This window comes from Phocoena sinus, chromosome 2 (genome assembly GCF_008692025.1).
Source record: "Phocoena sinus isolate mPhoSin1 chromosome 2, mPhoSin1.pri, whole genome shotgun sequence".
Lineage (NCBI taxonomy): Eukaryota > Metazoa > Chordata > Mammalia > Artiodactyla > Phocoenidae > Phocoena > Phocoena sinus.
The window spans coordinates 23,841,918-23,856,512 of record NC_045764.1 but is presented as its reverse complement, the minus strand read 5'-3'; the positions used below and the strand labels follow the sequence as shown (position 1 = coordinate 23,856,512).

The following is a 14,595-nucleotide window of genomic DNA, read 5'->3' as shown; positions in this document are numbered from 1 at the left end:
CACAAGCATGCCACCCGTTTTTGTAAATAAAGTTTTATTGAAACCAGGGCTGGGATTAGAAAGGAGTGAGGCCGGAATTCGGGGGCAGTGGTCGGATTTTTTAAAAGTTGTATTAAAATATTATTGATCTTGATTACGTTTTCTGCTGCCCCCGTAAATTTTGCCCGGAGGTCAGTGCCACGCTGGCCACACCCTGCACCCCGCCCTATTGTGAAGGGTTTTGAATGGCATGCTTAACAGCTTGGACCTGATTTAACCTATACAATGGTAAGCAGCTCTTTTTTTTTTTTTTAGCAGAGGCAAGCAGAGGATTAGATCCAAGTCTGGGAGAGTCCTGAAGTTTCCACGCCCCAAATACCACCCCTGCACTCACAGCCTCTCAGGTTCCCACTCTTCTCTAACACCCGCATTTCAGGTTCATATCCCGGCTCGCTCTTCGACCCCTGAACCACTGACGTTCCCTCCTCCTTCATCTGCGAGCGAGCACCCCGGGAAGGCCCCAAGCACCTGCCTCCTCGGGCGCATCCTCCACCGGCGCTCGGAGTTGCCGTTTCCTGCATCCTTCCAGGCCCGAGAGTCGATACCGGGACCATCGCTCTGCTCCAACGGGGCGGAGCTTCCTCATCGGCGCGCTCCGCACTCGGCTAGTGCTGCCTCCCCCCGGCGACCATCCAGCGGGAGGCGGAGCGAGTCCAAAATGGCGGCTCTCAGGCTGGCGCTCTCCGTGCTGCTGTGGCTTTGAGGTGGTCGCCGGGGGTCGGGGGGGACGATTTCCCCGCCGCGGGGGCCCTAGAGGATGAATCAGGGGCTCTTCTAAGGTTAGGCGGCGGGGGTGGAGAGAAGTGGCAGCAAGGACTGCGGTGGAGTCCACGGAGCGGGATGTGCGAGAGTTACTCCAGGTCGTTGTTGAGGGTCTCGGTGGCGCAGATCTGCCAGGCGCTGGGCTGGGACTCGGTACAACTGAGCGCCTGCCACCTCCTCACGGACGTGCTGCAGCGTTACCTGCAGCAGCTGGGACGGGGCTGCCACCGGTACTCTGAGCTGTGTGAGTACCGGGCTGGGTGCGGGAGGGCTGCCTCTGGCCAGTCACGGGTGACACCTCCGCGTTCCCCTTCGCTCTGCCGGCGTCCAGGAGGTGTTGGTTCTTCTCCCCCACCCCGCGATTGGGTGCCTTCTCGGTCCCTGACGTCCCTCCGCTCCCGCTGTCCCTGGAAACTCGAGTCATCCCTTTGGTCCCTCTTCGTCAGCCGCTAACTTATCCCGCCCGTAGCCCGAGCCCTGTCCCCGCTCCCAGCTCCACAGCCTCTGCCCTCCTCTGTGATCTGATCATCGGTCTTAATCATCGTCTGCTTTTGGCTGCGTGTAGAACCACCTCCAGAATGTCTTACAGCCTCTGTTACTTTGGTTCTTTTCCTCCCTTGCCCGCAAACTACTACAACTAGTTGTCACAGGCGCTCCGTCTACCGGCCGTTTCTTACAAGCCTGGCCATTCTTCAGCTCCTGACAACACATACTCGTTGACAGCTCTGGTCCGTTAGGGACACTGCCTCTTCTTTCTGTATGTGTTCGTTTCATAGACAGCATCTCTCCTTACTCCTTCCCAAGGCCGACTTGGTCGGTTTCACTTAGATTACCTGTGGCTTACGTCTCAGCCACCCATTGATTTCCTCCTCTTCTATATTTTTGTGTCAGTGGTTATCAAAGTGTGGTAGAGGCTTCATCGGCAATTTACAAGGCTCCCCAGGTAATCTGGGCTACAGTACATGGTTTTAAAGCAAATGTCTGGTAGTGTGTATAGCTGGTGGCATTTACTAAGTTGGAATATTTAGAAGCAACACATCATCTCATTGATGGGAAGTCTGTGTGTGTGGAGGGGGATCTACCCCTCATTTAAGTTTCGGGGCATTATTTTTCAGGTGTTCAGTTGGAAAACTGGGTGAAGTGTTTTATAGGATATTTTTTGTTAAAGAGGTTGCTCCACTGAAAAGTTGAGACCCATGAATACACTTTACTTCTTAGGCCCCAAATTCCATTCCAGCGCCATAGTGCTGCCAGAATAATATGTTAATCTCTCCATCATGCAAATCTGATTTTGTCATTCTTAAAAGTATTTCAGTTGGTTACAGGCTGAAAAATCTAAGCTCTCGAGCAGCACACACTTCCCTTTGTGAGCTAGTATTTTTCTTATCTTCTGCCATTCTGTCATCCTAAATGTGCAACCATGCTGAGCTACCTGCCTTTTCCGAAACACTTTAAGCCTCCGTTCCTGCATGCATGCTGTTTCCTAGTGTGTCCTTCGCCCCCTGGTCCACCAGTAGTACGACTTCTAGTTTGAGATTCACTTATCACTTGCTTTAGCAAACTCGTGATATCTGTTCTCATAATTCTGTGCATATTTCTGCTATGTTATTGAACACCTTGTTTTGTAATCATCTGTGTGTATCTCTCACCCTCCCCTCTCCCCTCCCCAGGAGACAAATTTATTATATTTGTATTCTGTAATCTAGTACAGTGCCATAATAGAATAGGCACCCAGGAAATAGTTGTTGAATAAATAAGTGAACTGATAATCCACCACCATAGTAACTATTTAGTCATTTCATCTTTTGAGTTTTAAAAATGTGTATTTTTAGACAGCTTGATTTCATGGATACTTCTAATCTGAATTTGGAACTGTTGAGTAGCTCTCATTCATCTTGATCTTTAAAATACACCACCAGCACACCGCTGTCTGCTTTTGCTTCTCTTCCCTCCCTCCTCCCTTCTGGTGCTTGAGTATACTGTTATAGCATACGTAGTCCAGGTTATATTTTTGCTACCAAGCTCCCTAAATGAGGACAGATGTTCTGTACCTTTAGGTAATCAGAATAACCCTGAATACATAGTTACTGTTCCTGCCTTATACATGGTACCAGACAGGTGCTGACACTCCAAGCAACCAGGTATTCTAGAGTCATTGGGTGATCCCTGTTTTGTGTTAATGTGAACCTCGATAATTAACCAATTTCTGTAATGATTTTCTTGCTTTTAGTGAGAATACGACGATCGGGTTCATTCTCCATTGTGGTTTGGTGACTTTTTGAAAATGCTAATTCCTGGTATACTTATTAATCATAGACTTTTAAATATTCTTTTCTCTACACTATTGTTATTTTGAACCGGAGTTACTGTAACATCAGGTCACTACTATGCAATCTTGTATTCTGTTTCTTTATTTCCTTTGTCTTTCTGACACACGTTTATTGAGCACCACTTATGATCTGAGTTCTGTGCTACATGTCGGAGACATAGGCTTACTTAGACACAATCCTTGCCCCTAAGGTGTGTTAAAGGGTGTCGAAATGTCAGTAAAAACAAACTGATGGTATTTGTTCCTTTTTAAAAAAATGCTCTAAAGTTAAAGCAAGTATCAGAAGTTACTATCAATTCAACAAATAATGCATTTGAAAATTTCCCTAAGGTAACGATTTGCCAGAGCATTCAGAGGCAGAAGTTTCTGTATGCATTGTATTATACATTAAATAATGTGTGTATACACTGAAAGCAGTGCACGGTATAGGTATAGGCAGTAAATGCAAAAGGAATACGGTGAAGGAGAGACACATGTACACTCTGGGTTCCAGGGCAGGATTCACTGGAAAGATGAGATTTGAGTTGAGCCGTGAAGCAAGGTTGTATAATGTAGGGAGCATGTCAGGTAGAGAAAAGCATAACCTGAGATAACCAAGTGGGAGTAAGTGAGGTGGCCAGCTTGGCATATGTAACCAGTTCATTTGGAAGGTGCTAGAGGATGAAGTTAAATGGAGCGAGATCAGATTAGGGAGGGACTTAACAGAGAGAGAAATTACAACGTGGTAGGAAACACTGCATACTCTTACGAAGGGGGATTGTGTGATTAAAGTGATGCTTCAAGACAGTTGTGCTGTCGGTTAAGTGCAAGAGAGGCGCAAGGTGGGAGAACTTGAAACTAGGCTGAGACAGTGAGAGTAGGAAGAGAGAGAAAGGAAAAATTCTGAAAGCCGGTAGCCAAAAGGGTGCAGGGGGAACACCAGAAGGTCTTGGGTTGAAGTTGCAAAAATGTGGAAGAATTCAAGAGGACCACATTTTTAAGAGTGAGAAAAGAATACTGCTTTTAATAAGAATCAAAGAGTTGAAATGCCTGTCTGTCATTAAGGGAAAGAATGAGTATTCATTTTATTTATCCTCTCTTTTTTCTACGTCAAAGAAGTAACCCATACTTGTATAAAAATTCAGACTACAAAATCTTTGAAGTTAGAAACGAGTCTTCTGCTTCAACTCTGCCCTTCCCCTGTTCTGCAGCTTTCAGCCCCATAAACTGTTACAGTTGGATGTATATCCTTCCAGAAGTTTCCTTGTGTGGGTGTGAGCAAACGTGTCTAATTTTTATGAACTTCGGATTATTCTTTTCCATTTTACATCATGATTTAATTTCAGACAAACTGAGTTTGGCGTGATCATAGGAGATTATAGTTAAAAAAATAAGCTATTTATTGGAAATCTGGAACTGGAATTTTCATAGAAGTTTTAAAAGATGTAGAGACCTTAAGTTCTGCTAAGGGCAGGCAGAGGAGAAACTTCCTTTTGTAAAGAGAATCTCACTATATCTAATGTTTTGTCATTTTATCTCTACCCATTTTATACGGTGTCTTCTAAATACATTTAAATTTTACATGTAAATTACCTTTATGGTCTAAGCCCTTTCAGCAGATTTTCTTGGATTTAAAAAATTGATTCAGTGGTATAATTCATTCAACAAATGTTTATGGAGTGCCAACTATATGCCAACCGCTGTTGTAGTTTCCAGAGTTGTATCACTGAGCAGTAGAGAAAATGGAATGGACATTTACCTAGCTCAGCATTCTATCAATACTTATTTGATAAAATATAATAATAGTAATATTTATTGGGCATTTACTTTGTGTTAGCCACTGTTCCAGGTGCTGTTGTTCCAGGTGCTGTTCCAAGTTACTTTTGACATTAGTTCTGTACTGGCTGATTATTAGTATGAATTGTCTGTGGTGTTCTGGTTGGTTGTCAGATCATATTTAAAATTGACTTTCAGAGTCAACTTTCTAATATTTAAACAATATGATAGTCTATTGAAAATCTATTCAATTTTTTCCAGTGACTGGGTCTTAAGTATATAGTATATTTGATTCTGAGCTGCATATTTATATATGCAGCTAATACTTTTTTCTTAATATTTTAAAAAATATTCATGGAATTTGCTTAAAATAATTTGCTTTGCTTTTGACTTTGTTTCAGATGGCCGGACAGACCCAATTTTGGATGATGTTGGTGAAGCTTTCCAACTTATGGGGGTTAGTCTTCATGAACTAGAAGACTATATCCACAACATTGAACCTGTCACTTTCCCACATCAAATTCCTTCATTTCCTGTTAGCAAGAACAACGTACTTCAGTTTCCTCAACCCGGAAGTAAAGATGCAGAGGAAAGAAAAGAATACATCCCTGATTACATGCCACCCATTGTGTCTTCTCAAGAAGGTCTGTGGGGTTGTTTGTTTCTCGCTCATATATTAGTAACTATTTTAACGGGTTTTTAATCTTCTTAGGTTTCCTAACTGAATTACATAAAAAGTTATGCTAACATATAAATTCTAGAAATGCAGTAAAAATATTGTAATACTACTTACAAATTATTCTAACCTTTAAGCCAACAAACTTGCAGCGGGCCTCACCAGGCAGAGCCATGGAATCAAGGGTATGTCTGATGAGGCTTTGATTTCCTTTGTAAATTTTAAGTAGGGGAGGACAGAATGTGACCACAGAGAGAAGTCTGTCAAAGATGTATTTTATGAGAACGGGATATTAAGTAAATGAGAAAGCCTTTGAAACATAAAGAAAATTGGGGTAGGTCTCCTCCTTCCCCCCTTATTATAAATGTGAGTTGGATAATACTGGAAACAGTGAGTGAGTGAACATTCACTAATATTATGCAGATTTATCTATTTATCTGTATTTTTTTTTTTTTTTTTGGCCACGCTGTGTGGCTTGTGGGATCTTAGTTCCCTGACCAAGGACTGAATCTGGGCCATCAGCAGTGAGAGCATGCTATCTGCATTTTTGTGATGAGTAGAAATGTTTATGTTTGGTCATATAGAATTTTTATTGTAAAATAATACCTAATCAGTCACAGTAGTCAATCCAAGCAGAGTTCCTTTTTTCCTGCATGATTTTACATGTTAATCATTTAGGTTCACTAAGATTCTAAAGAGATACATAGTAATTTGTGGTCTTTAACGCAGGTACAGAATATTTTTTCTCGTTAAAAAATGGAAAAGCTGAAATTTATTTTTTAAAATTCTAAAGCCATAGATGTGCTTCAGGATAATGCCAATGATGGCAGAAATAACTTTCTAACCTTTTTATTGATGTACAGTTCAGTGGTATTAAGTACGTTCACATTGTTATGCTACCAACACCACTGTTCATCTCCAGAACTTTTTAACCTCCAACTCTGTAGCCGTTAAACAATAACTCCTCATCCTCTTAGCCCCTGGCAGCCATCATTCTATTTTCTGTCTATGAATTTGACTACTCTAAGTACTTCATATAAGTGGAATGCTACTTATCTTGTGTCTGGCTTACTTCACTTAGCATAATGTCTTCAAGATTCATCTGTGTTGTAGCAGGTGTCAGAATTTCTCTCCTTTTTAAGGCGGAATGATACCTCATTGTGCGTATTAAACCACATTTTGTTTATTCACTTGTTGATGGATACTTGGGTTGTTTCTACCTTTTGGGTGTTGCAAATAATACTGCTATGAACGTTGCAAATACCTGATTCCCTGCTTTTCAGTTCTTTGGGGTCTATACTCAGAAGAGGAATTGCTGTATCATATGGTAATTCTATATTTAATTGTTTGAGGAACAGCTATACTGTTTCCACAGTGGCTGCACCATTTTTCCTTCCCACCAGCAATTCCCGAGGGTCCCAGTTTCTTGTGGTTCATTTCTTCTAATCTCCAATTGCACTTTAATAACATTTTGAAGTGTTACTTACTTGTTTCAGAGACTAGCTTTAGACATGAAAGAAGTTGTTTTACAATCTGTGTGTCAGTGTTTCCTCATCTGAAAAACTGGATGAACACTGGCCCTAAGTTGTAGAGATTTATCCTGGGTTGGTGCGTGGCCATCAGACACTCTGGATCTCGGGGCAGCGGGCTCTACTGAACAGTGCTGGTGCTGTAATCAAATGTGCTGAGGTGAAGTGCTGTGTTCGTGCTTGGTGATAGGCACCATGGGTGTGGAAAGAACTCGCTGTAACCTTTTGGAAGGTTGTCATAGCTTTCTGGTTTGAGTCCCTTAGAAAAAGACTCTGCTTGACAGCTTAGCACTTTTCTGCTTAAAGTTCTTAGAGATTTAATCCTGACTGAAGGCAGCAATCAGTTTCACCAGTAAATGTGATACAAAGGGTGCCTTCAGTAAATGTTCTTGAACTCAATTCAAGTAAACATTGTTTATAGAATCTTGCCTGTAGAGTTTCCTTGTTTCTCCTTTTCTGGCCTAATGGTACATGAACAGCAGGACTTGGAAATCTCCACATGCATCTCAGTCATCCCCACCTTTCCCTTAGTAGCTGCTAAAAATCTGTCTCCTCCCCACCTTTGAATTTATTTGTATTTGTAGCCTTTATTACCTTGGAGGAAATCTTACCGTTTGTAGCTCCCTATGTAAAGTCATTCTCTTTAAACCCCTCATTCCCCAATGTCAGTGGTTTTGATCTTAGAAACTTATATTTATTACAGCATCTCTAAGCATATATTTATTTACTTTAAAAATATAACAAATACGTTTCAATATTAAAATTATCAAAGGAGGGTTTCTTGGGCAGAGGCCTGCTAGTAGCTGTATTGAGAAGAACTCCATTTTCTCGTATAAACAGGTCATGACTGTCAGGTAGGCCTGGAATGTCCTTCTTTGCTGTTGTCATTGGATGTGATTTATTCAGCATCCTGGACCTCGTCATGAAAGTAGTGCTAAGTCAGTCCGTGATCTGTCCTCTTGTTCTTTAAGAATAGTCTTTGTATGGCTCTGAAATTTTTAGCTGAAAGGCCACTTAGAAGTACACAAAATTTGGAATTGTGCTAAGAAAACATGAATGGTAATCAAATGCTGGGGGGAAACTGAAGGCGTTATGTAGGAGGAAACTAAAGGAAAGGCACTGTATATAACTGGCACATCAGTGATCTCAGAAGGATATGAGTTTTATGTCAGTGGGTTAGACAGTGGTAATGTGTAATGGCCAAGACTCAGGTTCTTTATCAGTTGGCATGTGATTCAGTCGGAACTACTATCTTCCCCATGTAGAAAGTTTTAGTCCATTTTCTCGGTGCGCTTTGGAGCTTTCTAAATCTGTTTTGTAGTTTTCATTTCATTCTGTCTCTTGTTACACCTCCTGTTTAATAGTTTAATTTTTTTCTAGTCTTTTTGAAAATTTGAATCCATATTTGATTAATCTCAGTTCCTGGTTCACATACAGGTTCATCTCTGGTCCATGTATGGCCTGCATTTATTCATTTAGAGAGTTATTTAATTATTTTTAATAGTGTAATAAGCCCTAATGAACTCATTACTCAAAACCAAGGCTAGGACTTTGATTATAATCTATGCTTAACCCTTTTGTTTCATTTTTATGACACAGTGAAATTCTCTCCAAGTGATACAGTTATCATGTTTAAATACTGCCAAGGAAATGTGACTGAGATAGTAGATTTTTGCTGGGTAGTGAAGGAAGTATGAAAAAGAATTCAGTGATTTTAGCTAGTGACTTCTGTCTGAAATTACAATAGTAAATTTTTCAGTTTCTCTTCTGGATTATTTGAAGCAAAACTTGAATCTTATTTCAAGTTTTCTTCAATAAAAATTATAAACATTTTAAGAGGAGAATTATGTAAGCCTTGACCACTTCTCTTTTCAGCTAACACTTAGGGATTTTCTAAGGAGCAGAGATATTGCTGATTCATACGATATGCATATGGTTCATAAGGATGTAGTATTGATAGGCAGTACGATAAGATGCTTATCCAAAACTTTTCCCCTTATTCATGGAAAAGGACATAAAATACAGTCCTGTGGTTACCATTTTTTAATATAGCCACACAAGTCAACTTAATAAATCATTTACAACCTGACGTCTTTTTTTCCACAGGCACAGCATGTTAGAAAGTATCTAGTATTCTGGTTAGTGGTGCACAGTGTGGTACAGACATGAATAGCTTTGATAATAACACCTGTTCACCAAGCTTTTTATTTTTTTATTTTCGTAAGAGCCACGGACACGGTCAGACTTTGGTCATAACATTTTGTTCGCAAAGTTCTGTCATGGGACTACCCTCTTATCAATCCTTTGACTTGGTTCTCGTCAAAAAAGCGTGTGAACGTCTTCTCCACGCACAGCAGTCTAAGTCGTCTGGTGGGGGTGGAAGCCTAGAAGGCCTGAAGGGGCAGCGGGCTGTAGTAGAAGCTTGGACTTCATGGAGCTGTTCAGACATGACTCAACTAGTTACTGAGTTTACAGTCTCACCAAGTCACTTTACTTTTCCGAACGTCATATCCATCCTCCATAGGATAGGTATAATACCTGCCACGTGAGCGATGGTGAGGACTAAGTGAGAGATTTTGTAAGACATTTATATAGAATAGTACGGTGCTGAACGCATAGGACACGTAACAATGAATGTCCCATCTCTCTTCCTCTTTTTTTTTTAAAAAATAAATTTATTTGGGCTTCCCTGGTGGCGCAGTGGTTGAGAGTCCGCCTGCCGATGCAGGGGACATGGGTTCGTGCCACAGTCCGGGAGGATCCCACATGCCGCGGAGCGGCTGGGCCCGTGAGCCATGGCCGCTGAGCCTGCACGTCCGGAGCCTGTGCTCCGCGGCAGGAGAGGCCACAGCAGTGAGAGGCCCCCGTACTGCAAAACAAAAACAAAAACAAAAAATAAATTTATTTATTTTGGGCTGTGTTGGGTCTTTGTTGCTGTGCGTAGCCTTTCTCTAGTTGCAGTGAGTGGGGGCTACTCTTCGTTGCAGTGCGCAGCCTTGTCATTATGGTGGCTTCTCTTGTTGCAGAGCACAGGCTCTAGGCATATGGGCTTCAGTAGGTAGGTGTGGCACGGGGGCTCAGTAGTGTGGCACACAAGCTTAGTTGCTCCACAGCATGTGGGATCTTCCCGAACCAGGGCTCGAACCTGTGTCCCCTGCGTTGGCAGGCGGATTCTTAACCACTGTGCCACCAGGGAAGTCCTGCTTCCTCACTCTTGAGGAAGTTGCTTTTCACTTGAAAGACAATATACATTAGTGAAGTGACTTGGCAATAAGAGTAAATCTAAAACAATGTTAATCACATGCTTAGGGGCTGAGGGAACACAAACTTAACAGCTGGGCTAGGGTGTGTGCTTGATGGAAGAGCTCTCTGATTGTCAGCCCTGTGAAGATGGTGTGGGAGGAGATGAAGTAGAAGGCATTCCTGCCCGTTGTATCTGATTAAATGTTTACAAGTGAGACCTCTTTGAAGTATTTTATAAATGCACGTCTTGTGTAGACTATTCCAGTTCTGTTGGCCGGTACCCAGTGTGTTTCACCAAGAACATTCTCCCGCCAGCCTGTCATACGTATTTTCATATTCACAACAGTAAAAAATTTTTCTTCCCTGTTTTGTTGTGCTGAGGAATGCGTGAAAAATAGCATTCTCTGCCAAAGTCATTGTTTGGTTCTCAGAGTGTGTTCAGTAGTGTTCAGGTGGTCTGTTGATCTGTCCATAATATTTGACAAAGAAAAAATAAATAGAAACCATTTACTCTGCTTTATTTATTGCAGAAACTTACCAACCTCAACCTAGCAAACTTGGTAAAGATACTGTGATGTTGCTACTTTTAGGGTTTTTATTCCTAAAATATTTTAAATTAACTGTATTTTTTAGAATAGTTTTAGGTTTACAGAAAAATTGAGAATATAGTACAGAGGGTCCCCTTATATCCTGTACCCAGTTTCCTGTAGTGTTAGTATGTTATATTTAGTATGGGATGTTTGTTATAGTTAATGAGCCAACGTCGATACATTATTATTAACTAAAGCCCATTATTTTTGGTTTTTACCTAATATCCTTTTTCTGTTCCAGGCTCCCATCCAGGATACTCATTACTTTAGTTGTCCTGTCTTAGGCTCCTGTTGGCTGTGACAGCTTCTCACTTTCCCTGTTTCTGATGACCTTGAGAATACTTTTGAGAAGTATTGGTCAGATACATTATAGATGCCCTTCTGTTGGAATTTGTCTGAGGCTTTTCTCATGATCGGACTGGAGTTATGAGTTTTGGGGGAGGAAGACCACAGAAGTAAAGTGCCATTTTCATCACATCATATTAGGGGAACATCCTGTCAATGTGATTGATCAGTATTGATGTTGACCTTGGTCACCTCGCCGAGGTAGTGTTTCTCAGGTTTCTCCACTGTAAAGATACCCTCTTTCCTGCTTCCCACACTGCCATCTTTGGAAAGAATTCCTTACACGTAGCCCACAGTTAAGGAGCTGGGAGTTACACGCCCCCTCTTTGAAGGTGGAGTATTTCCACCTTCAAATTAAACTCTTCTCCAGAAACTATTTGAAATTCTTCTCAATTTGTCTCTTCTCCCCCAGGGCTTATATTATGAAGCTCTTTTATTTATTTGTTTGTTTGTTTATTTATTAAATATTGTTTTGTGTGTAGTTTTTTTAAAAAATATTTATTTTTTATTATTATTTATATTTTATTTATTTCACTGCGTTGGGTCTTTGTTGCTGTGCGCGGGTTTTCTCTGGTTGCAGCGAGCGGGGCTACTCTTTGTTGTGGAGCTCTAGGCACCTCGGCTTCAGTAGTTGTGACACGGGGGCTCAGCAGTTGTGGCTCACGGGCCCTAGAGTGCAGGCTCAGTAGCTGTGGCTCACGGGCTTAGTTGCTCCACAGCATGTGGAATCTTCTGGGCCAGGGATCGAACCCATGTCCCCTGCATTGGCAGGCGGATTCTTAACCACTGCGCCACCAGGGAAGTTCTATTTATTTATTTGACTGCGCTGGATCTTACGTGCGGCACGCAGGACTTCTGTGGCCACGTGCGGGATCTTAGTTTTGGTATGCAGTATCTAGTTCCTGACCAGTGATTGAACCCAAGTCCCCTGCATTGGGAGCATGGAGTCTTAACCACTGAACCACCAGGAAAGTCACTATGAAGCTCTTTTAAAAGATAAACATTTATAGGTTCAAAATAATTAACAAAAGTAACACAAGCATGTTGAAAAAAAAAGAAATATTGCCTAAGTATATTCAGTATAAATCGAAAGGTCCTCGTTATTTTCCTTGTACTCCCATTCACCATGAATAACATTGTTTAAAGTATGAATCCTTGGGCTTCCCTGGTGGCGCAGTGGTTGAGAGTCCGCCTGCCGATGTAGGGGACGTGGGTTCGTGCCCCGGTCCGGGAAGATCCCACATGCCGCGGAGCGGCTGGGCCCGTGAGCCATGGCCGCTGAGCCTGGGCGTCTGGAGCCTGTGCTCCGCAACAGGAGAGGCCACAACAGTGAGAGGCCCGCGTACCGCAAAAAAAAAAAAAAAGTATGAATCCTTCTAGATCTTTTAATAGGAAGTGTTTTGACTCCTTAGACTCAAGGATATGTGTCTTTTTCAATCCCTACCATTTATTTCTCAAGCTACTGCCATCTGACTTCTCCCTCCATCCTTTTCTTGAAGCAGCTCTCACTGAGATCCCAAGTACTGCCTAACTGGTTGACTTAAAGGAAATTTTTATCCTTACTGATCTGTTTTTTTCTGGGGGGGTGGGTATAGCTTAGTGAATTATAAAGAAAATACCTTTTAACCATCTCCCAGTTCAATGCATAAAACTTTACCAGCCACCCCAGAGCCCTCCATATGCCCAGCCCCTCTTCCCTCCCTCCAGTGTCCTCACTTTATAGCACATACTGCTTTTCTTTTCTTTATAGTTCTGTCAATCAAACATGTATCTCTAGATACTTTAATTTCTTTACATAGCCCCTCTTTTTCCTTTACATGTCTTTTAAAGTTTCTTTTAATCTACAGGTCCTCCCTGTAATTCCCTGCCCCCACCAAATCCCTTTTTTTCCTTACAGTGTATTCGTAGAGGAACCTGGGTGGTTGGACTTACAGTATTTCCCACAGTCCGGATTTTGCTGACTGTGTACTCATGGTGCAGCACAATGTGATTCTTGGAAATTGGCAGCAAGAATCTGAGGATTGATCAGTACCTCTGGCAAGATAGATGCAGGGTCATTTTCCTTCATCAGGAGGCAAATAATGTCTGGTTTTCACTTTTTTTTCTTTGGCTGTGTTGAGTCTTCGTTGCTGCACACAGGCTTTCTCTAGTTGCAGCGAGTGGGGGCTACTCTTTGTTGTGGAGCTCGGGCTTCTCATTGCGGTGTCTTCTCTTGTTGCAGAGCATGGGCTCTAGGCGCGTGGATCAGCAGTTGTGGCACGCGGACTCAGTAGCTGTGGCTCACGGGCTCTAGAGTGCAGGCTCAGTAGTTGTGGCGCAGGGGCTTAGTTGCTCCGTGGCATGTGGGATCTTCCCGGACCAGTGATCCATGTGGGATCTTTCCGGACCAGGGATCGAACCTGTGTGCCCTGCATTGGCAGGTGGATTCTTTTTTTTTTTTTAACATCTTTATTGGAGTATAATTGCTTTATAATGTGTTAGTTTCTGCTGTATAACAAAGTGACTCGGCTATACATATACATATATCCCCATATCCCCTCCCTCTTGTGTCTCCCTCCCACCCTCCCTATTCCACCTCTCTAAGTGGTCACCACCTAGAGGGGTGGGATTAGCAGGCGGATTCTTAACCACTGTGCCACTAGGGAAGTCCCTGGTTTTCACTCTTTTTGATACTAGGAGTTTCAGTGCTCAGTGCCTAGGTCTATTCATTCGTTGGGGTCATAAGGTACTGATAGTCTATCATTTTATTTTTATCTCATTCTTTAATTGGAATAATTTTATAAAGAAATCCTTTCCCTCATCTACTGTTTAGTTACTTAGTTCATACAGCAAAAGCAGGATAAATGCTTGGTTCTTTCATTTTATCTCCCTTGTCTTTAAGATAATGAACTGGTTCCTTGTCATTCATAGGTGACTAATTTTTTTTTAATATATCACTGTGAACTCATAGATTTAAAGATATTTGTTAGGTTTCTTTCATTACAATTCTTACCCTTATTGCAAACCAGATCTTCCCATCTTTTGGCCAGTGGAGGCTTCTTCAGTGTGGCTTCTGAATCCTTTTGACATGATGCTAGTGGTCTCTGATGGTGCCCTTGCTACCTGGTGTCTCACAGTGTCCTAGCTCATCTTGTATATTCTTGTGCCACACTCGGAATCAGTCACTTTTCCAAGAAAGCCTTGGCTTCTGGGGAAATGGCATTTCCAGTTCACAATCTGGGCAGTTGGGGTACTTACTACAACTGAGTTGTCATTGTTTCTAGGCAATAACTAAATAAATGTCTATATCATGTATATACATACAGATGTGTGTGAATACATAGACAG

General features: G+C 42.0%; 1 protein-coding gene across 1 annotated transcript in view; it reads left to right on the top strand.

The window, feature by feature from the left end:
- The first annotated feature begins 679 nt into the window (after positions 1-679).
- The window catches only part of TAF3 (TATA-box binding protein associated factor 3), a 152,259-nt gene continuing 138,343 nt past the window's right edge, over positions 680-14,595 (top strand). Inside the window, exons 1-2 of the mRNA XM_032624231.1 lie at positions 680-1,045; positions 5,287-5,529. Coding sequence (XP_032480122.1) covers positions 880-1,045; positions 5,287-5,529 — 409 coding nt within the window. The 5' untranslated portion in view covers positions 680-879. The remainder of the gene's footprint in view (positions 1,046-5,286; positions 5,530-14,595) is intronic.